The sequence below is a fragment of the Aquarana catesbeiana genome, linkage group LG05, assembly GCF_042186555.1.
Source record: "Aquarana catesbeiana isolate 2022-GZ linkage group LG05, ASM4218655v1, whole genome shotgun sequence".
NCBI lineage: Eukaryota > Metazoa > Chordata > Amphibia > Anura > Ranidae > Aquarana > Aquarana catesbeiana.
Genome location: NC_133328.1, coordinates 548,704,215 through 548,728,899, shown reverse-complemented (window position 1 = coordinate 548,728,899; position 24,685 = coordinate 548,704,215). Strand labels below are relative to the sequence as shown.

Below are 24,685 nucleotides of genomic sequence, written 5' to 3'. Positions count from 1 at the left end.
CTGGGGGAGGAGAAACAGCAGAAGGCTGAGCTTACCAATAAGTGGCTAGGGGGGGCTTGTCAGGACAAGTCTGCTCATTGGAGGAGAGCATGCTGAGTTCCCAGTACAGCTAGAGAACTGACCATGATGTGTTCTTCTGCTTAGTGTGGTCAGGTTTTACTAGGAAAGCAGAGGGACTGGCAGGGACACCAGGGATTTCACACAAAGGAAGCAATACAAAGAGAACAGGATCTATCTGCTTAGGTAATGTGGTGCACGCCACTTTTCTAGTTTATTGGCACAGGAAGACTGCGTTAAGATTTAATAAATACGTGTTAGTATTAATGTTACAAAGAAGGTTAGTGTAAGGGTTACAGAGAAAAATGAGTATGGCAGAGCCTTGGGGAAAGGCCCCTTTCACACTGCCGTGACTTGAAAGTCGCGCGAGTTTGCCGCGATTTCAGGGAATGCCTGTATAAACTTGAGGTCTATGGACCTCAGCTCGCATCCAAGTCAGACCAAAGTAGTACAGGGACTACTTTGAAGTCGCAGAGATATGAATGGTACTCATTGGAAATCATGGGGTATGGCTTTTTACAGAGTAGGTGAAGTCGAAAAAAAGACACAAGTCCATCAAGTCCAACCTATGTGTGTGATTTAATGTCCGTATTACATTGTATATCCCTGTATGTTGCGGTCGTTCAGGTGCTTATCTAATAGTTTCTTGAAACTATCAATGCCCCCCACTGAGACCACCGACTGTGGAAGGGAATTCCACGTCCTTGCCGCTCTTACAGTAAAGAACCCTCTACGTAGTTTAAGGTTAAACCTCTTTTCTTCTAATTTTAATGAGTGGCTACGAGTCTTGTTAAACTCCCTTCCGCAAAAAAGTTTTATCCCTATTGTGGGGTCACCAGTACGGTATTTGTATATTGAAATCATATCCCCTCTCAAGTGTCTGTTCTCCAGAGAAAATAAGTTCAGTGCTCGCAACCTTTCCTCATAACTAAGATCCCTCCAGACCCTTTAGTAGCTTTGTTGCCCTTCTTTGTTGATCCCCTTTTTAATGCATGCCAATATTCTGTTTGCTTTGTTAGCAGCAGCTTGGCATTGCATGCCATTGCTAAGCCTATCATCTTCTAGGACCCCCAGGTCCTTTTCCATCCTAGATTCCCCCAGAGGTTCTCCCCCCAGTGTATAGATTGCATTCATATTTTTGCCACCCAAATGCATTATTTTACATTTTTCTACACTGAACCTCATTTGCCATGTAGTTGCCCACCCCATTAATTTGTTCAGATCTTTTTGCAAGGTTTCCACATCCTACGGAGAAGTTATTGCCCAGTTTAGCTTAGTATTGTCTGCAAATACAGAGATTGAACTGTTTATCCCATCCTCCAGGTCGTTTATGAACAAATTAAATAGGATTGGTCCCAGCACAGAACCCTGGGGAACCCCACTACCCACCCCTGACCATTCTGAGTACTCCCCATTTATCACCACCCTCTGAACACGCCCTTGTAGCCAGTTTTCAATCCATGTACTCACCCTATGGTCCATGCCAACTGACCTTACTTTGTACAGTAAATGTTTATGGGGAACTGTGTCAAATGCTTTTGCAAAATCCAGATACACCACGTCTACAGTCCCAAGTCGTAGGAGAAGTCGCACAAGTGTGAAAGGGGCCTGGGTTCTCTTTTTCGGCACCAGCAGCTCTGCACAGAAAACTACAGGCACAAAGCTCCCAACACCTGAAAAGTAATGTACCATCCAGATACAGAGCTGTAACAAATGTATATGAAACTGTATTACCTGCCACGATATTTGATTACCAAGAATGGCTTACTGAATTTTCAAATATCCCCACCCAACGCTGTATCCTGGCCTAAGCCGACAAGGCCCAGGCCTAGGGTAGCACTTTGCAGGGGGGCGGCACGGAAAGAGTCCCCGCCGGCTTGTGCTACACTGTTAGTGTAGCGCTAGTCTTATGGGGCGGACTGGGCTGAGAGGCAAATTAGTGTAGCGCTCCCATAAAGTGGCCTCACTTCTTCCTGTATGCGGGCGGCCAGCAATCCGCAACTGGGGGGGGCACCGCTTCTAATTTTGACTGTCCTATTATCCTGGACCACAAACCTTCCTCACTGTGCTATGTTTTCTGCTGCACCATTGGCATGGTTATATCTTCTTAGTCCTCTCCATAAAATTATCAGAAATTTGTGCTGATAGTAGAACTATAGGCAACACTTTTTTTTTTAATTCTGGATAGAGTAAGGGAGGGTTATAGACCCTGTCAGTTTATTTTTTACCATCCCTGTCCCATTGCAGAGATTTCCCTTTACTTCCTGCTCCATAGCCAAACAGGAAGTGAGAAGAAAACTATGCAAATTAAGGGAATCCATTGCCCCCCCCCCCCAGGCCCTCAGAACAAAAATGTGAGGGCTGGCCTTAAACAGCAAGGGGTGTGGCCTTGACAGGAAAAGGTGGGTCATATTTAAATTAGGGGGTGAACGAGTTTAGTCAGGACTAGGGCAGCACAAAACCTAAATACACTACTGTCCCCACCACAGTGCACAGCGGAACAGGGACAATGCTATTCACTAATGCAGCTTCCTGGGTCATCTGTCACTGATGGAGAAGGAGTACACTGCTAGCCACTGCTGGTATACACATTCCGTTCATTTTCATTCAACTAGCAGGTTGAACAAAAAAAAAGGCAGATCCCTGCATCAACACAATGATGTGTGATGCAGGAATATCTCCCAATGCGCTATCGTATTCCAACAGCGGTCTCTATAACCCCCTCTGCCAGGATACAATGATCAGTGCCGTTGGCTTCGAGCACCGATCTAATGCAGGTTTTCCAGCAAGACCATTATGTGATGAGATAATACTAATGGCCTAATAGCACTCTTAATGACAGATCAATATAATTCAGGGAGAAAAGGCAAGTAAAGCTATCATGTTATATTCATATCATAATACATCAAAACGATCAGCATCACCTCAGCCAGCTTCCACTAAAAGCTTCTGAATGGAGTGCCCACCTAATCCATTTAACCTACCCTGTTTGTGGAGTTGGTATGGCAGGATTTTTGCTTGCAGGGGAAGACGGCTGATAACGATTTATTGCTGTTCCACTGCCCGATGCTGGCTTTGCTGAAGGTATACCTAAATAAAAGTACAATGCAAGGAAATAAGTATAGAAAAAAAAATAACCAATTTTAAAATATATTGTCTCTGATGAAGCTAAAAAAATTATGAAGCTACAAAAAAAAAAAAAATGTATTCTTACTTTTCACATGATGAGGTTTTGAAATGTTTAACAACTGCTTAAAATAAACTTGCTATAAACTTAAGCAATTATAATTAAGTATATAGTAAATAAAATACAAAATAAAGGTTACTGTTAGGGTCCTTGCAGCTGTTTATCACAGATTTTGGACTTGAGTTTTTTTGCACTATATATATTTTTATGGACACTATTTTTTAAGGACATTTTTTCATTTTTGTTGCATATATGTCTAATTATGTTTTTTCACATTATTTATACATACATTAATTGCGCTACTGTGAAATTTGCAGATTTTGATTGTATTTTATTTCACCTATTTTATATAATGTATAATACTGTCCTTGCAGACGGGCAGTAAGCTTACTGCCCCGCCCTCTGAGGGGTGATCCAAGGTAGATCTTATTTCAGAGAAAGGTATAGCAGAAGCTGAGAGGCCTTCAGAAAGCGCTACTGCTGTCACCTGCACCTGTCTGTCTTTTTTTTTTTTTTTTTTTTTTTAACTGCTAAACGTCAATTTTACTGGGCAGTTGCGGTGCAGCCCCATTGATCCCAACGGGCAAGTCTGACAGGTGGTGCCACCTGTCAAATACTGAAGCCCAAGTTAAAAATCCCATGATGTGTACAGCAGTGTCAGGCTGTATTGTTAGAATTTGGATGGTCAACCTCTCGTATGAAAAAGCCCTTTATAAAAACTGCATGTCAAACATTTTAGTAGATCCAGCCAGCTGTAGATTAAGTGCCAATAAAGTCTCCATGTGTAACTAACCACCCCAACCGGCATGACATTAATACTGCATGGTCTTAAAAGTTTAAAGTTTCTTACAAATACAATTTTTTGGTCTTTAAAATGATCGGTCTGAACATACCCAACAAAGTCTTTTTCCTGTGACCTGTGTGTGCCACCCAGGCTCAATAGGGAGGGGGTATGTAGACAGTGCATTCACAGCTGCTGCTAGGCGAGTGCTGACAGGGGATGGAGCTGTCCTGGCTCCTGCAAAGGTTCAAGAAAGGAAGGGTGCCCCTGGAAGTCGCACATCTATGGTGTCCTGCTGCAATGAATGGAGTGGCAACCTCAGCCCGGTCTCCGACCAGGCCACCCCCAACGCGTTTCACTCTGCCCCTGGAGCTTAGTCATGGGGATCTTTTTCCTCTCAACTTCCAGTTTTAGTTCTAAGCAGTGCAAGTAATTCACCACTCTGCTCATACTACATTTCCCAGGATTCAATGCACCGGGAGGTGGTCTGGGCAGGAGGGGTGTTTAGGTGCCCAGTAAGCAAGTGGTTAATAAAATCTAATATAAAAAAAAGAAAAAGGGAATACATTTTTTTGTTTTGGACAGAGTGGAGAGGTATTAGAACACCTGCCAGCAACCTTACTGACATGTAGAGAGAGACATTGGGGTTTGGGGAGATGGGAACAAGCTTGACTGATTTTTAATGGCTGTGTTTAATAATTAGTCACTATACATAACTCACCCATTTTTTAGAAACAATGTTTTGTAAACGATTTGAATACAATTCATATATGAATAGGTAAGTATGTCAGGGAAACCTCAGAGCAGATATTTAAAATGAAGGAGTTACAGTAGGGTGCCATATTTAGACAGAAACAGAAATATTCCTGGCCACTAATCTAACAACTATCACTATTCGCTATTTTTCCCAAAATAACAAAATGACACATTAATAGGCTGCACAGATGAGGTATACATTTGTCAAATAAATCAACTTTTCGACAGATGTTGTTACTTCGTTTTTAGGGAACCCAACTTCTCTGTGATATGTTCCATCCACCAGTGACCCTTTTGCATGCCTGTTTCCACCATGTTTATAGAGACAGTTGAGGCATCCCTAGAAGTGTCGTCTGAGACAAGTTCTCACCTTGTCTCCTCAAACGAATGTCCTATCTGCAGCAGCCTAAACCTGGCTATAGGGGAGTCGTTTTTCTTTTTTTTTAGCCAGCATTTACACAAGTCAGGTGGATGGGAGAATCCCTCCCTCCTCCCCCGGGACATTGTATACTGACCATGGGGCACTCCACTCACTGTCGGAATACACTGATCAGTGGCTGCAGCAGCTGATCAAAAAAAGTTTTACAACAAGCCAGTTTCACAAAAGTTTTAGTAATGGTCAATTTCTGTCAAACAGAGATGCCCACATATTGATCAAAAAAATCCATCATCTATAATCAGCTTAATTCTAGGACAAATATTAATAGTATAAATCTTCAAAATTAGTCATTCTTTTTAAATCTTAAACACTAATCCTTAGATGTCTATATTTGCAAGATATTATGAATGTACGGCAGTGCAGTATTGGAAAGGCATGGTTTGCCCAAGTTGAGGACATTATGTTGCTGTACAGTCCAGACTAAATCATTTAAAGCACTGCTCTGACATTGAAAGGTAGGTGGAGGCGTGTTCTCCCCCTGCCATGGCCCTCAGTCTTGCCTGGCTGTCATACTGGCTTCAACCTGGAGCAACTTACACAGCAGGCAAAGCCAGACTTCTAGATATGCTTTACTGTTGCAGGTCAATAGCTCACAAATTGATGAAGTCATTGGATGAGCATGACAGAGATATAAATAAGTCATTAAAGGTGGTCTCCACTTTTTAGCACAGGTGTCCTGTGCACTTGTAATGTCTTACTTCATAATGCAAACAGAAACGTGTAAAGTGCAGTACCCACATCATCCATTCGGATTTCAAGTTTAGTTAAATTGGTGTTCCAGCCGCAAATACATTTTTTTTTTAACAGTCAGCAGCTACAAACACTGTATAGCTGTTGACTTTTAATAAGGACACTTACCTGTCCAGAGAGCCCGCGATATCGATACACACACACACACACACACACACACACACACACACACACACACACACACACACCCCCCCCCCCCAGGCCGATCCGTCCATCGGATCGGGTGCAGGCGCCGCCATTCCAACTAAGGGAAACCTACTGCGCATGCGCATGCGTGGGGGAAAAAAATAATAATTATCCAAAATCAAGTGGTGGAGGGGTTGTCTTTCCTTTAAGACAAAGTTGTAAAAGTGCTGAAAGCACAGGTGTTTTTTTACCTTTATGCATACAATGCATAAAGGTAAAAAACCTTGTGGCTTTACAACCACTTTAAGCCTTGACAAAAAAAAAAAAAAAAAATGGAGACGGATTTGTTTCTATGCACAGCTTCACCAGATTTTGCACTATCCAGTTTTGGTAAATCAACCCCATAGTGACACCACAACCATACAATGCAATGGCCTAGGTACTTTAGCCTATGAGAGTGGAGGTCCACCCTCTGGTGGTTCTAGATCTATAGTTCAGAGCATTGAATCAAATAAGTTGTCCCAAATTATTCATAGCAACCTAATGACCACATGTTGTAGCAAGACCTGGCACTCCCAACGTCCTGAAATGTTCCGATTTACTGAATGTGAACCAGTAAAGAACGGCACTAATAGTTCTCCATGTAGAACTGTCATGGTGGTAATTTGTATGCATAGTACTCATACCTGAACCAAGTTTACCAATATTAGGTGGTTGTGGCAAACGAGAATTTGTTGAGGACACAGACGCAGGGGAATTAGTCTTCATAAGAGCAGGGGGCTTGACCTAAAAGAAATAGTTACACACAATTGGTAAGTACGTACCAACAGCACTCAAGAGAACAATGGGTAGATGAAGTCACTTAAAGCCCAGCACTCCTTTCTAACAAACCTGGTAGGGGAAAAACACCAATGGCACAAAAAAGATTTAGTACCTAGCTTAAAGTGTAAGTAAACCCTCCTATCATTTTCAGCCAAGGAAGCTGCCATCTTTGCCTCTGTTTAATCTAAAACTGCCATGATGCTGCACATGTGATCAGTCATGACGCCAGCCATTGGATGGTTTGACAGTTTGGTTCAGAGCACAACCAATAGGAGTGTTACATTTCCGGCAATGTGCCAGAAATGAAACAGTTTTATGGATGGATTTACTTCCGTTTTAATTAAAGGCAAACCTGTTTTTTCGAGAAGGTTTAGAGAGGAATTTGCCTTTTTTTGTCTACTTTAACGCTTATCTTTTCGCAGACTGTTGACGTTCACTCTGTATGTTAGATATAGATACAGGTGTGTATATGGTAATCCAGCCGCTTCCAAAGTCTGATGCATCGATATTTATTTGCTGAAAAACATATTGCACTGAAACATTCCATAAAGAAGAGCATTTGCACACTATACTGATGTACGAATATCAGACATTCCTGGCAGAAAAAAAAACCTTGAAGATGGGCTGTATAGTACTTGTGCGTATCTGAACATGCTTATTTGCATGTATGCACACATTTGTGTAAACATTTTTCTAGTCTTATTTAAATCCAAGGGTTGTGGTGTATGCATCTATTTGCGTGTAAAGATACTGACGGGGGCAACATTTTTTTTTTTTTTTTACAATTTATAAAAAATTTTAAAAAACCCATGTATGCTTAATGCTGCATTTTTAGGAAGCAGTGTCCAAGATGTGTTAATGGTGTAAACTTTAAAGGATAAATTCACCTTTTAGAAAAAAAAATAATACATGCTAATTTTTTTGCAGGTAACAAAAATGTGCATTTATTTTTTTTGGAGCCTGTAAAGCATTGCACCAGCAATCTGTAGATCGCTGGTGCCATGCAGGTCTCCAGCAGATCTGCCAGTGTATCTGCTTCACTTTACATGTCGTACAAGCAAGTGGATCTATTCTTACAGTGGCTAAGTGGTTAGCACTTTCACCTAGCAGCACTAGGGTCATCGGTTTGAATCCCAACCACATTACCTGCCTGGAGTTTGTATGTTCTCCCTGTGCCTGCGTGAGTTTCCCCTGGGTACTCCAGTTTTCTCCCACACTCCAAAGGCATGCTGGTAGCTTAACTGACTCCTGTCTAAATTGACCCTAGTATGTGCATGTAGTAATGAGGGTTAGGGACCTTAGATTGTAAGCTCCTTGAGGGCAGGGACTGATGTGAACGTACAATATATATGTAAAGTGCTCAGTAAATTCACAGTTTTACCTGTAATAATAATAATAGTTCATAAACAATGCTTACAATTATGACCCCTCAGCTATGACATGAAATCACAGATAAAAGGAAAAAAAAAAAACAATGGACTTAGTGACAGGGGTTGGGGTTACTAGTCTCTAATCCGTTTTCCCCCCATGACAGGTCTTCTTTACCCCTCCCACAGATTGGTGTAAGGCTCAGGGGCAGGAGGGCGGGTAGGATTACCAGTCTTTAATTACATCCCCCCATGACAGGTCCTATTTACCCCTCCCACTGACTGGTTTAGGGGAAGGAGGCCTCAGTGACAGGGGTTTGCGGGAGCTCCTGAGGCGCGGGCATGACAGACTGGACAGCGCACACACACACCTGGCAGCAGGGCCTGGATAGGAAAGGTGGCATATAGAGGAACTGATGCCCTTCATTTCCTCCTGCAGTTGCTGAATGCCTCTCCTATGCAGGTGTATATGGGAGCTGAACGGGCCCCCTGGATCAAGGCGCCAGGTTGAAATTGGGACCTTTACAACCCCTGTAGGTACGCCCCTGATTATTAAGACTCGATGTAACACATTGTGGCTATTTAATCAACTGCAACACACAGACAATCAGTGGACTCTGACAGAGGTGGGTCCCGCTGTCAGAACATAATGTCCTGATAGGGAGATTTCTCCATTCACCTTATTTGTGTGTCCTGTATATGCATGTGCTACACACTGACGTGTCTACCCGAGAACAGCCATTCACTTAAAATAGTAGCTGTATGCAGCACTCCGGGCTGCTAAAAGTGCCACGGATCTCACACCTCAGCACACATGAGGTCTGAAAGAAAAGTGGTTCTTCGGTCTATAGCAATGTTGTGAGGTTTCCTTGAAAGCAGATAAATGGAGACTTTATGTTTTGCTCATGTCTTTCCTATCATTGATCCAGTTTGCGCTTACGTGCTAAAAACATTTAGGGTCAATGCACACTGGAGTTTAGCGTTTTGCCTGTAGAAGCAGCTCAATGTTATTCTATGTGTCCATGCACATTAGAATGTTTAGAGGCAGAAAAAAAAAAAAAAAAAACCTTCTGTCTTGCATTTTTTTAAAGCAGTTTTCAGGCAGAAAAAAAAAATCATAAATGCTCCTAAACACTTCTAAATGCCTGTACAAAAACGCCCTATATGAGTGTTTTTTTCTGCCAAAAGAACTAGCGTTTTTTTGAAGCCCAGTGTACATGGACCCTGAGCTTGGGTTCACACTAGATGCAGTGCGAATTCACAGCAAATTCGGCACCGCATCTAAATCACAACCAGTCAATGCAAACCGTTTGCAGAGTGTATGTTAAGTTAACGACACACCACAATCGGTTTGCAAAACTGCGCAATTTGCAGAATCGGATTGCATAGGTGTGAACATCCATGCGATCCGATTCTGGTGCGAAGGAAAAAAAAAGGGTCCTACACCAGTTTAGTGCAAATGCAGTGCGATTTGAACCATACAAATCCATGGCTCCAATCGCACCCCAGAGACACCGCATGTAATTTGCTCAGGAATGTGCTGCGATTCCTGTGCGAATTACATGTGATGTCCTGCACTGCTGCAGTGTGAACCCGGGCTGAAGCCGATTTGCTAAAGACATTGAGAATGTTCACACATTACATTGTATGAATATTCACTTCAACTATCCAACCATGGGAGGGGGGCGTGACCGGATGCAAGAGTGAGTGGTGGAGCGTGTGCTCTCTCCCGGTCTCAGCCCTGATGCTGCGCCAAGTGTTGCTATCCTGGATTAGGCTTATCCTGTGCCGTTATACCTCTGTGTCCCCTCTGCTCCTACCTGCCTTCCTGCTGGCCGTTGACACGAGGAAGAGTGTGCCCTGTTTGGCGGTGGTGTTGAGACGCTCGGGAGTATCCGCCGCACTGCCGAGCTGTGGAGAGGAGCCTGGACGAATTGCCATCTCAGCGTCCGAGTGCCTGGCGACGTCTTGCAGGTATCGTGAGAGGTTGAGCGGACTGTGCCTGTGACGGCGGAAGGGGAGACCGGCAGCGGTCGGGCACGCTTCCCCGCAGTATCAATCATGACTAGGAAAAAGGGGGAGGATCAGCATCAGCAGCCCCAGGAGAATCCATCTGTACAGCCCACCCGTTCAGTTAAGGACAAAGGGAATCAAAATACCTCTGCATTGGCAGCTGCAGCAAAATTAGAAAAATTTGCACATACGCCCTCCCAGTCCCCCACTAAGAGTAACCAGGGGCCCCCAGGGAAGGGGCTGGCGGGAGGCCCTGGAGACAGAAAAAGCCTGGGGAAGGGGACTGATAATCTACCGGTCAATTCAAGAGTAGCGAATAAAAAAAGCCCTGAGAGGGAGCACCCGGGAAAGTCCACGGATATTACCCCTAATTTAAATGCAGCTAGAGATCAGGAGCCTACTTTAAAGGAGGTACTATGTGCAATAAATGCTTGCAGGAGTTCGCTGAGCGAGATGTGCGTGGAGCTAAGGGACCTTAAGGAGGAATCCCACAGCATTAGACAAGAGCTCCAAAAAATAATGGAGAGAATTAATGGCCTGGAGGAAAGGGTTAATCAAGTAGAAGATTGTATTTCCAATGCGGCAGGACTTTAAAAAAATGCAAGCTCAGTTAGATGCCAACAAACTCAAAATGGATGAATGGGAGAACAGGTCGCAAAGACAAAACGTGAGAGTAATGGGCCTCCCTGAGAAAAGTGAGGGCTCTTGCCCCGAAGAGTTTATGGAAAAGTAGCTTAAAGAGGTTTTTGGGGCTGAGTCTTTCTCGCATCTTTTCTCCATTGAGAGAGCACATAGAGTGCCTGCCAGGTTCGAACACTCAGGAGGCCGTCCTAGACCGATGATAATGAGGTTTTTTAGTTATAAGGATAAGATGAAGTTGCTGCGGAGATCGAGAGAAAAGGGGGACATTTTTTATAATGGAGTTAGAATATCGTTTTACCCAGATTATTCCCCGGACTTGCAAAGGAGAAGAGCAGGTTTTCTAGAAATTTAGCGAACCTTACGGAACTTTAACATACCATACGCGCTACTATATCCAGCGCGGCTGCGTATTGTGGCTCTAGGGACAACCCATTTTTTCGAATCAGTTGGAGGGGTCACGGAATGGCTTGAAGAGAACAAAGGGAACTTATAAGAGATGAAAGCTATTTATTTTTTTTTCCTCATATACAGGAGATGCCTTTTTTTTTTTTTTTCGCAGCAGGGGCTGGGAGGGGGAGGGGGGAGTTGGTGTAGTTGTTGATGAAAAGCATTTTAGGGTTGGGGATGGGAGTCTTCTTGGCTCTCGTGGTAATAGGGTTGCAGGGGATGAGGGGGGGAGGGGGGTGAAGGGATCGACAGTTAGTATAATTGTTTTACACTTTGATTGGGGGGTAGGGGAGTGGAAGGATTTAGTTGAGGGGGTTAGTAAGGTCACAAGGAAGGCCCCTAGGGCAGGCCAAGATAGGCAACGGGGTGGGAAGAAGGGCTCATTCATAATAAGGGTAAAAAACTATAGAGCACTGTTGATGAAGTTTGAGAAGTTGAAAGAAATGAAGTATAAGCACTTAAATTACACAAAAATAATAAAGAGTTGGAAAGAAACTTTAGATAGCGGTGGGGGGTATTCTCCGGGCCAAACTCTCCCTGCTCCCCCCTTAAAATATTAGCACTGATAGAAGTACTTGGGGTTATTGTTGTGTTGATGCTAAATTTTAAGTGGTTGTTGGGAAGAAGGGCACATGTGTTGGATTAGTTTTGTTATAATACAGGATGGAAATTTTTCTCTCCTTTTTTTTTCTTCTTTATATAATAATGCTGGATCAGAACAGCCTTCCCCTTCGGCCCTGATTTTTCTTTTTAGGGAGTTAATCTCTCCCCGGGTTCTTTTATTTTTGATATTTTTTTTCTCTGCTATTGATTTAATGCAGTCCAGAACATTTGGTATAAGCTCCTGGAACATTAGGGGGATGAGTGATCCTATTAAAAAACCGTATTTTTGGAAATGGAATCTTGTGGTACTGAATTGATATGCTTGCAGGAGACGCACTTGACCAATGAGACCAAATTACAAATTAGAAATAAAAAATTTCAGACACAATATCACTCAGTGTATTCCTCTTATTCAAGAGGAGTGAGTATTTTTGTCAAGAGAGGGTTGATGTTCTCCTGCAGGGATGTCAGTATTGACAGGCTGGGTTGTTTTATTTTTATGTATTGCTTAATTGAGGGTAGGCCATTTGTTATAGCAAATCTGTATATCCCTCCTCCATTTAGGATGGAGATCCTGTTCCAACTGCTGGGGTACCTAGAGGATAAAAAGGATGTTCCAGTTATTGCTGTGGGGGACGTTAACACCATGCCGAATAATAGGCTAGACAGGTTTCCTCCTGGGCCTAGTGGGGGTAGAGTGTTAGAGGGCCAGTTGGCTCAGTTTCTGGAGGAGATTGGGTGGTGCTACTTATGGAGAGCTCGTTACCCTAATGTCCAACAATACTCATGCTTTTCAGGGTCCCACCACACTCTCTCCCGTATTGACCTGGCCATTGGTAATCATGAAGTCCAACCTTTAATAAGGAAAATTGAATACCGGCCAAGAGGGGTGTCAGATCACTCGCCTTTGATAGTAACAATAACTATGCGGGATAGCAACAGCCAGAGGATGTGGTCACTGAACCCAATATGGATGGAGATAATAGGGAATAGAGCCGAAATAAACACAAGACTAAGAGAGTTTATTGAACACAACTCAGGTTCAGCGTCGGAGGGGGTGGTGTGGGACTCAATAAAAGCATATCTCAGAGGGCTTCTAATTCAACAAATATCCAAAGTAAAGAAACAAACAAGGGTAAAGGGTGAGCTTATTAGAGAGGAGGTCAAGGTGTCAGAGAAAAAATATGCGACAGATCCAACTCCGGAAAACCGAGAATGCTGGGTAGAGAAGCAACAGGAATACAAAAGTAAAAAAAGTAGAGTAGCGGAAAATAAGAAACTTTTCCAGAGACAGAGGAGTTTTGAGGAGGGGGAGAGAGTGGGCTGGATGCTGGCCATGCTGGTCAGCACTAATTCTCCTTCCTCAGCAATCCCTATGATTAAGACAACAGAAGGGGAAATCTCGTCAGATCCAGGGGTAATTAGGGAAACGTTTTTCAAATTCTATAGTGAGTTATATAGGTCACGACACTGTCTAGAACAGGGAGAGATGGAGAAGTTTTTGGAAGGATTTAAGCTACCGACCCTATCGGTCATAGAAAGGAATAGCCTGGATGCTCCAATAACGCTGGCGGAAATAAGGCAAGCTATAGCAGATATGCCTAACCGGAAGTCTCCGGGCCCAGATGGATTGCCCTCTGAGGTTTTTAAACAATATGGGGAGGTGCTGGTCCCAGAGCTTCTGAAGACACTGAACTGGTCGGCTGCAGTTGGTAGATTGCCAGACTCAATGTCTGAAGCTACCATTGTACTAATCCAGAAGGAGGGGAAGGACCAATTAGATACATCCTCATATAGACCAATCTCACTGTTGAGTTCCGATGTCAAGATATCGGCAAAAGTCCTGGCAACTAGGCTAAACAAGTGTATTTCTACTCTAATCCACCCAGATCAATCTGGGTTTATACAGAATAGATCTACTAGTAAAAATATTAGAAGGACATACCTGAACCTTCAGACCCCAGTTGAGAATAAAGGTTCCAGAATTGTCTTGTCCTTGGATATTGCCAAGGCATTTGACACTCTGGAATGGGGATATTTATGGTGGGTAATGGAGAAATATGGTTTTGGCCCTCTATTTATTAATTGGCTTAAAATATTATATCAACATCCTAATGCCAGAATAAAAACCAATAACGCATATTCGGAAAGGATACCCCTTGAGGGGGGAACAAGGCAGGGGTGCCCGTTATAACCCCTGCTGTTCGCCCTAGCAATGGAGCCTTTCGCAGAGGTGGTAAGAAGCTCTCCTGGCCTACGGGGATTTAAAAGGAAAGAGGGGGAGGAAAAAATAGCGTTATATGCTGATGACGTTGTCTTATTTTTGGGGGATGCGGGGCCTTCATTAGTAAAAGCGATGCAGCTGGTAGAAGGATTTCGGGACTGACAGTCAATTGGGAGAAGTTGATACTCCTCCCGATTGACTCGACCAGGGGCTCTCCCCCCCATGGGATACCCTGTTTCAAGATAGTGGAAAAGTTTAAGTATTTGGGTATAGTGTTATCTAGCAACCCCAATCAATATATTAGAGATAACTTGGCCCCACTTGTAGAAAAATTCAAAAAGAAGAAGGACATCTGGTGCCGGCTCCCCTTATCTGTGGCAGGTCGAGTAAATCTAGTTAAGATGATTTGGATGCCACAGCTAATGTATGTACTCCACAACGCACCGGTTTGGATCAGTAGAGACTGGTTTGTTAAAATAGATGATCTCTTTCGAGAGTTAATTTGGAGGAAGGGCCAGGATTAGCCTTCAGACACTGCAGCGCCCCACTAGGGAGGGGGGACTGGCGGTTCCCCATCCATATAGGTACTTCCTGGCTGCCCAGTTGCAGCACTTGGGAGGGTGTGAACAGACAGAAGAGGTGAATACCAGTAGGGAAATTATGCTATCAGGCAACCCACATAAATCCTTAGCAGGGGCATTGGAGGCCGGATCTCTCTGCTGCACGCTCCCAACATATAAGATGGTTGGGAAAATCTGGCAGATAGTGAAGTCTGAGATGGGAAACAAAGGCTTCATGGAGTTCTCACCTATTTGGAATAACGGGCAGTTGCAGGAGTTTTATTGTATAGGGAAGAATAGGCTGTGGGAAGGGCACGGCTTAACTCGACTGGCTCAATTGTTTATTGACAATGTCTTAAAGTCTTTCACGGCACTGAGACAAGAGTTTGGAATCCCAAAAGAAACATTTTATTACTACCTTCAGATTAGGCATGCCCTGGATAAAACAATTTAAGACTAAGGCGTTGGAATGGTGTAAAGCCCCACTTCTTAATGGAGTAGTACGAACAACTAGTCTTAAGGGTATGATATCAGGGATTTATGGACAATTGATGGCCAGAATGACAAGACTGCAAATGCTTTTTCGCGCCAGGGAGGGGTGGGAGGCCGATGTGGGGGGATGGCGGACGACCAGTGGGATAGGATATTGGCGCTTGGCCCATTGGTGTCTGTCTCTCCATTGCAGCGTGCTTCGCACCTCTTGCTGGTGCACAGAGCCTACTACACCCCCAAGAAGCTGTATAGATTTTTCCGCAGAATAGATGACAAGTGCCCCAGATGCCTAGAGACGGGCGATCTTATTCATATGATGTGGAGATGCCCAAAACTAGTCATGTACTGGACCGAGATCCTAGATATTATTGAAACCAGGTTTGGGATTAGACTGGAACTGGAGGCTAAGACTTGCTTGTTGGGGCTAATCAGACAGAATATTGGGAATGGTCATAGAGTTACAGCAGTGATAAGAGGTCTATATCAAGCGAGGAAATTGATAGCGCAATCCTGGCTGTCAGCGGCCCCTCCTACGTCGGGAGATTGGGTTAGAACAATGAACACATTGGTAAGAATAGAAAGGACAACTTACACCAGAAGAGGAAGCTATAGGAAGTTCACAAAGATATGGGAACTATGGATTCAGGGAATGAGCAATGAACTGGGAAATCCCTAATATGGGCTTGAATGAAGGATGCGGCCCCGAGTGTAGGAAAGTAGGAATGGCTGAAAGGTGATGAAGGAACCTTTTTCTTTCAACTCTAAATTAGGTTAATATGGCCGGTTAGGCCTAAGCATAGGCTAATTTGATAGAGCCAAAGGGGGGGTGGAACTTGGGGTTGCAGGGGAGGGGGGGTGGTATGGGCTGGGGGTAGGGTAAGTAAGTAAAAAAGGCACGATTATGATAATGGGCTCTACTGGAGCATTGGTCGGCATGTGAGATGAAATTGTATAAAGTGTTTTTTTTTATGTTGTAATTGTATATCTTGGAAAATTAATAAAAAGTATTTAAATGAAAAAAAAATCTATCCAACCATGTGCAGAAAGATGTAGAAAGATGTATGGTTTATCATCTTGGACACTGTGCTGTACATTTTATGGAGCCATGTCCAATGTGAACTGGGAAGCACTGTAGCAGTACAATTGATTAAAGCCTGTCTTTACTATGTAAATAATCATGTTGTAAGTTTTCCCCTTTGGAAACCACCAGTTGACACTGCAGCTGGTGGTTCCTAATACCAGAGATCAATGAGAGCTTTGGTCCTGCATTGACAATTGAGAACCAATGAAAGTGGTTCTTGATCAAGTGACCACTATGTCAGTCATGAAATAGTGATCACGTGCAGATTCACTGAGAAAGTAAAAGCTTTCAGTGTGCAAATGAACTTTCAGGCTGCAATGGGATATACAGTGCAATATGTTTAACGCTTGTAATTGTCAGATAGAATTACAGTATTGAAAAGGTATTAAACATTTCAAAAAAGAAAAAAAAAATAAGAGCATGGTTTTAAATAAAACAATGTACCACCTGTCCTTGAAGCAGAACTTTATTCATTAGCCTAGGTTTCCACTACTGCGACCTGAAAGTCGTGCGATTTTGCTGCAATTTTTTTCCCCGCGATGTTGATGCGATTTGAAACAAAGCCTGTGTATTCTTGAGGTCTATGGACCTCAAGTCGCATCAAAGTGGGACCAAGGCCAAGGCAGTCACTTTATTTGAAAAACTCTCCCCCTCTTCCTTGGTCTCAAAAACTATATGTCCCTTTCTATACATAAAATGTATGCATTTCCAGCCTTCACTGTATTCCTTGGCTTAGCTAGAGAGGAAGGCTGACAGAAGCTTTAGGGCTCATGTACACAGGGCAGTTGAAAACCTCTTTTGAACACTGGAAACCGACAGTCAAAAAGTTTAGCAGAGGTTATGAGCGTTTGAGGTTAGAAGTGTTTTTTAAACATAACCTCAGGAGACCTTCCCAACTGCTCACAATGCATGAACAACAAGTAAATTATTAACTATTTCATAAATCACAGTGCAGTGCTAAAAAAATAATAAAAAGAAAGAGAAAGTATGACATCTCCATTAAAACAGTCCAATAGGTGTAGGCCCACACAAAGAAAAGTGCTGGAAAGGATCCATCACAAAGACGGAAAGGTTCACACTGACTCTTCTTACCCCAATAAGTGGACTGGTTAAACAAAAGCAGTCAAACATTGTATTTCACCATACACATTTGGAGATAGATTGCATGAACACCAATAGGATCCTACTTAGACAGACTCTCATTACATCAGGACATCCTTGATACTTATGCCGCGTACACACGAGCGGACTTTACAGCAGACTTTGCCCGGCGGATGGGATTTCGTCGGACAATTCGATCGTGTGTGGGCTCCAGCGGACTTTGTTTTCTCAAAAGTTGGACGGACTTAGATTTGAAACATATTTTAAACCAATCCGTCGAAATCGAGTCCGGTCGAAAAGTCCGCTCGTCTGTATGCTAGTTCGACGGACACAAAGCCACGCTAGGGCAGCTATTGGCTACTGGCTATGAACTTCCTTGTTTTAGTCAGGTCGTACGTCATCACGTACGAATTCGACGGACTTTGGTGGATTGTGTGTAGGCAAGTCCGTTCATTCAGAAAGTCCGTCGTAAAGTCCGTCGTAAAGTCCGCCGGGCAAAGTCTGCCATAAAGTCCGCTCGTGTGTACGCGGCATAAGGATGAGCTCAGGCGTGTTCGCACAGCCCACATGCAGAGCCCGCCAGGAAGTCGGCACTGCTCTGCGTTAATCACAGGCGGTGAGACATTTCCCGATCTCTGCAGCCACGCATCAGGACAATGTCTCACTGCCTGTGATTAGCGCAGCGCAGTGCCGACTTCCTGGTGGCCTGTGCATGTGGGCTGTGCGAACACGCCGGAGCTCATCCTTACTTGATACATGTTACAGAACCACTATACCAGTCCGGAACACCTAATACAAATCTGTCAAATCTTCATTGCAGTCTTTGTGCCTGTCTTTCAACTCAGATGTCGTCCACATTCAAACGTGCTATTGAGCTCCTCCCTCCTCTTCGCTCACCTATCATCATTACACAGGTGTGAGGAAATTCTCCCGATATTGCTGAGGCTCCGAAGATGTAGAAATCGCAGGAGAGGACCAGAGCGCATCGCTACTGGACTCATCCATTGATGTAGGCAACAGCATGTGGTGAAATTTTGTTTTTTTTCCCTACATTTTTATATGTTCAAAAATATCACACATTTTTTTCCCCTTATAAAGGCAAATGCGCATAAACGCAGTTTACCACAGTTACAAGCATTTGGCGTTTAAAATGCCAGTAAACTACAGTCCTGAATGTGATTTTTCTGCTTTCAAAAAAATGCCTGTAACCTCATCTGCATCTAAACTACTACCGTGTTTCCCCGAAAATAAGACCTACCCCGAAAATAAGACCTAGTGTTATTTTCCAGGAGGGCTGCAATATAAGCCCTACCCCTAAAATAAGCCCTAGTTTAAAATTCTTGTAAAATCCTATAATCCACTTCATTACAGTAGTATATAATGTACAATGTGTGCGTTTCTGTAATATAATTGTGGGGAAGAGAGCTCCGGCAGGTCACAGAAGCGCAGAGTGGCGCTATAACGAAGGTATTTGGCACAATTATATTACAGAAACGCACACATTGTATACTACTGTAAGGAAGTGGATTATAGGATTTTACAAGCATTTTAACTCAGTTCACACTGGAGATTCCTGACAGGCAGGAAGATAGGGGGGGAGAAGACAGCACATTACATGGTAAGACCTACCCTGAGTTCAGGGACTGCTGAAAAAAACAGCCAACTGCTCCTAAACTTCAACTTAGCAGCTGTAGTGTACATGAGGCCTTACTGTACTGAAGTTCACAGACTCCCATGAGGGAAAAAGGAGAGAGAATAGAGGAGATAAGATAAGGCCGGCCATACATTGGTCGGATTTCGAATTAATTTTCTTTCGAAAATCTTATCTAAGAATTTTTGTTCATATTTCGCACCATTAGTGGGCTGCAGCAACAGCCGATTTTGGTGCGGCAATCAAATTTGAGTAATCGGACATGTTGGAAATTTTTTGAAAAACAAACGATTTTCTAATCAATGATGGGAGAATCGTGCGAGAAATGTAATCGAAAAAGCAATGTGCATGTGCAAGAAAAGAAAATTCCTGGAAAGAAAAGAAGATTCCCAGCCACGAAAATTATTTTCTGTAGCAACATGAGGTGAAATTGAAGGCTTGGTAGGCCGAATTTCAAAATCAATGGTGGCATCATCGGATCACAAAACAAATTTTCTGATTTTCAAAAGAAAAGTCTTTCGAAATTGGACCATGTATGGCCGGCATAAGACAGGGCTCTTGTAAATTTGATGTCTCCCTGGTAGCAGAGTTTGTCCTGTCACCTCTCCTGCTTTTCTTTTCTCCCTCTCTAATCTGCGTTCCCTCACCACAGTCATTTCTGTTGCTTTCTTCTCCTCTCAGCAACAAGCTGCCAGCTAAACCTCCTCTAGTGGCTCTGATTTGAGGCACAGTGCCGATAATGGAGAGCAAATGAGCATGTGCAGAGTAGAGAGAGTGCATTACTGGATTTTAAGCAGAATAGACCCTTATTTTTAATGTTTTACATAGCTTAGGACTGGGAGATTTTCTCAAAAAAAAAAAAAAAAAAAAAAATCTGCGATTTAAAAAAAAAAAAAAAAAAAACTCGATTCACGATTCTAATCGAGTTTTTTTTTTTGGACACCGCACCGGCCCTGAGGAGCTGCGGGCAGGAGTTTTTAGGTGAGGCTGCAGCTTCGGCCTAGTCCGTGGTGTCCGCCCCAGCCCTGCGGCTTCGGCCTAGTCGCGGCCGGCGCGGTGAAAAAAAAAAAATTTAAAATCGATTTGCTTAAATTTTGAATCGATTTGACACCTCAACACGATTCAAGATTTATATTTAAATAAACATAGCTATACCTGCAAAAGGGGCCAGCCTGAAGTGATCTAGCAGGACACGTTTCTGACTAAAGTTCCACTTTAAATATATATTAAAATGATTACAATTATAGCTATATAAATGAGTCAGTCATACGGTCACTGTCAAGTTAAGGCTACAAAATTTGGCTTGGGCATCTAGGCTTCAATATCCTCTGGTCATGAAGAAGTTACCATGTAAAAGTGACCATAGAGATGCATGTGGTAACAAGACAGGACAATGACACTGCAGCCTGTTTTTTCAAATTCAAAAACAAAATTTAATTACCTGAGTCCGTGGAATCGCTTTTCCTTTCGTATCTCCACCTAATTTGCCTTTATTGGTTATGCGAGCAGCTTGTTCTTTGCAGAAGCCGATGTGCCTGTCAGCCGCGTTCTCATTAAACCTCCTCTGACAGTATGGGCACTGGACATAATCTAGATTAAAAAAAATAAATAAAACATGCAATGTCAGTTTCTATTAAAAGATTGTCTCCAGGCTCCTTCAGAAAAAAAATAAAAGTCAGCAGCTACAAATACTGTAGCTGCTGGCTTTTAATACTTGGACACTTGCCTGTCCAGGGATCTAACAGTGTCGTCACTGCAGCCGATTGTTCAAATCGTCTCTCGGGTGCTGCCGCCTCCATTTCGGGTAAGGGAAACCCGGCAGTGAAGCCTTGTGGCTTCACAGCCGGTTCCCTACTGCGCATGCGCAAAGCGGGCTGCACTTTGTGAACGGCCCGATGGCAGGGGAAGGAGGGGGGGCCAAACTTCCGGATGACTTTGCCGGAGCAAAGTCAGCCAGAAGTGGGAGTGGGTACCTGTCAAAACCAGGTACCCGCTCCCCCCCTCCCCCCCAAGAAGGAGACAAATAGGCCGAGCTTCCCCATTTTGGGTGGAGCTCCGCTTTAAGAGTAAACAAGAAACTCACACATATTATTCCAATAAAATATGCATGATAACACTTTACGCATGATATAGCAAGTTTGTACCATTAAGGTGGATAAGACCAATTTAAGGGAACAAGTTGCAAATATTTCTTTAAGCTACACAGAAGGTTGTTCAATAAAACAGAGCAAATCATATTGACATGTGCAATCCCATAGGGACAAGATTTAAGGGACAACTTTTACTGCTGTATCACTACATGCAGTCCCCCAGTTACATATATCTGACTTACATACGACTTATAATTACAAACGGAGGGAGACAACAGGAAGTGAGAGGAAATCATCCCCTAGGAAGGGAAATTCACTCTTCTAAGAGTTATCATGGGAAAAAAGGTGTCTCCACTAAAGTTTTATCACCAATCCTTGATTCCACAACAACCCAAAATTTTCATAATCCAATTGTCATTGGGACAGAAAGTGAGGTGAAATCTTCTGGACAGGGGCACAGACAGCAAAACAAATGTTAACCCATAGCATAGGGAAGGGTGTTAACCCTCCCCTATGCTATCCAAAAAAACGTAAAAATTATTTTTTTTTGGCTGGTGTTACACCTAAAAATGTACCTGTTCCAACTTATATACAAATTCAACTTAATCACTTCAGTACTGGGCACTTTCACCCCCTTCCTGCCCAGGGTACTGATGAGGAGGCACTAATCTGCAGCACTGATGGGTACTTATAGGCGGTACTGATGTGCAATGATAGGTGGCACTCATGGGCACTGACAGATGGCACTGATCGGCATCACTGGTGGGCATCGCCGATGGGGACTGCACGGATTATCAGCGCAGACCCCCCGTCAGGAGAGCCGCTTTTTGGCTCTCCTCTACTCATGTCCTGTCACCATGAATAGAGGAATACCGATAACCGGCACTTCCTAGTAACGCTGCGACTGGACACAGCTGATCACATGGTAAAGAGCCTACGTCATAGGCCTACTGATCGCCGCAGTGCATGCCCCCTGGGGGCACACATTAGCAGCTTGTTCTGCTGGACGTCATATGATGTCCAGTCAGAGCGGGAGAGCCACCGCCCAGTCGTCATTGTGCAAAAGGATGGGCGGGAAGGTGTTAAGAACAAAACCATAGACCCCATCTTGTTTGTAACCTGAGGACTGCCTGTAAACTATTCTAAGAAGGAAGTCTGCGGGTTTCTTACCTGGATCATATGAAGGTGGGGGTGGAGGTGGAAGTTCTCCACCTTCCTTTATGATTTTGTCGAGTCCTTTAGCAGCTCGAATAGTAGCAATGAAGTCTTCATGCTTCCTCCTCCAGTTGGATGCCTTCTTTGGAGGTTCTGGCTGAAATACAATTTGATAGCGCTGCTACATCCAACATGATACACAGTCTGAATGGTACAGCTGAATGGCAACATAACAATTCCATCAAAATAATAAATAATAAATAAAATCCAAAGCCAATGTGTTAATAAAAGTATGTTATTTACTTATTTTTTATGTAGTCAATAATTTGTGTATTCAATTGATTCTTTTGAGTGTTTTTGATAAGCGCTGAATTTTGTATGAAATATTTGGATAAGGTTGGTATCTGTTGACCTGTGCTAGCATCGCTCTTTACATTTTTATTTACTTTTTATCTAGCATGGATTTACATAGGTTATAATAAAAGTATTTTACCATTAAATTTGTAAAAGTGAAAATTCTAAGTTCACTAGCTACTAATAGTAGTGGTTGGTATTCAGACAAACCCTTGTTAAAAATACGTGGCAATCCAACATAAGATGCAACTAAACAACTATGAATGCAATAAAAACCTGAGCACATGAACTACATCTGGTAAAATGCATCCGAGCAACAATACACCCCGATCAGCCATAACATTATGACTACCCCCATAACATTATCAGTAGGTCCCCTTTTGCCACCAAAACAGCCCTGACCCATCAAGAAATCCACTATGGAGACTCCCTGAGACCCATTGGGACTCCACTAGAAAAGCATCACACTGTCTCCGCCTGCTTGCCTTCTTCCTATGGTACATCCTGGTGCCATCTCTTCCTCAGGTAAGAGGCACACACGCCCCCAGCTATCAACATCGATGTTAAAGAAAATGTGATTCAGACCAGGCCCCTTTTTTTGTTGCTCCATTATCCAGTTCTGATGATCACATGCACATTGTAGGTGCTTCTGGTTGTGGACATGGGTCAGCATGGGCACCCTGACCGGTCTGCAGCTATGAAACCCCATACACAACACACAGCCATGCACCTTGTGTTCTGACACCTTTCTATCTGAACCAGCATTAGCTTTTTTTAGCAATTTGAGCTACAGTAGCTCTTCTATTGGAAAGACTATACAGGCCAGCCTTCCCTCCCTGCGTGCATCAATGAGCCTTGGCTGCCCATAACCTTGTGGCTTGCTTACCAGTTTTCCTTCCTTGGACTAATTCTGGCAGGTCCTGACCACTGCAGACCAGGAACATCTCACAAGAGCTGCAGGTTTGGAGTTGCTCAGACCCAGTCATCTAGCCATTACAATTTGGTTCTTGTCAAAGTCCCTCAAATCCTCACACTTACCCATTTTATCTGCTTTTAGCAGATAAACTTCAGGGAAAACATGTTTACTGGCTGCCTAATATATTCCTCCCACTTTCAGATGTCATTGTAACAAGACAATCAATATTATTCACTTAACCTGTCAGTAGTCATGATAATTATGGCTTATGGCTGATTGGTGTATAATTATAATTATATATATATATATATATATATATATATATATATATATATATATATATACCGTATTTATCGGCGTATAACACGCGCCGGCGTATAACACGCACCCCAAGTTTAGGAGGGAATTTTAAGGAAAAAAACTTTTAGGAGGGAAGTTTAAGGAAAAAAAACTTACATTTAAATGCCCATCAATGCAGCCTCATCAGTGTTCATCTGCAGCCTTTCCCCAGTGTCCAGTGCAGCCTTGTCAGTGCAGCTTTGCCCCAGTGCAGCCTTGTCAGTGCAGCTTTGCCCCAGTGCAGCCTTGTCCCCAGTGCAGCTTTGCCCCAGTGCAGCCTTGTCCCCAGTGCAGCCTTGTCCCCAGTGCAGCTTTGCCCCAGTGCAGCCTTGTCCCCAGTGCAGCCTTGTCCCCAGTGCAGCCTTGTCCCCAGTGCAGCCTTGTCCCCAGTGCAGCCTTGTCCCCAGTGCAGCCTTGCCCCCAGTGCAGCCTTGCCCCAGTTCAGCTTTGCCCCAGTGCAGCCTTGTCCCCAGTGGTCCGTGCAGCCTTGTCGCCGCCGACATACAAACGTTTAGTTTGTATTTTTAAACATGGCGCCGCGGAGTTCGGAGGGACTCAGGGGCGCTCGTTCAGCTGAACGAGCGCCGCCGAGGACATAGTGACTGGGCAGAGCCGAGATACACATATCTGAGGGTTCTCGGCTATTCTCGGCGCCGTTCACAGTCACGCCCAGTCCCTATGATTGACATAACACAGGTCCAATGGCGGGACTGGGCGTGACTGTGAACGGCG

At 43.6% G+C, this 24,685-nt stretch overlaps 1 protein-coding gene across 2 annotated transcripts in view; it reads right to left on the bottom strand.

Moving 5' to 3' along the window:
• ZC2HC1A (zinc finger C2HC-type containing 1A) overlaps window positions 1-24,685 on the bottom strand; it is a 177,407-nt gene that overhangs the window by 98,948 nt on the left and 53,774 nt on the right. For both annotated transcript variants that reach the window (XM_073631849.1, XM_073631848.1), the window contains exons 4-7: window positions 22,360-22,501; window positions 20,541-20,689; window positions 6,783-6,882; window positions 3,042-3,147 (exon numbers count right to left, since the gene is read on the bottom strand). In XM_073631849.1, coding sequence (XP_073487950.1) covers window positions 3,042-3,147; window positions 6,783-6,882; window positions 20,541-20,689; window positions 22,360-22,501 — 497 coding nt within the window. The remainder of the gene's footprint in view (window positions 1-3,041; window positions 3,148-6,782; window positions 6,883-20,540; window positions 20,690-22,359; window positions 22,502-24,685) is intronic.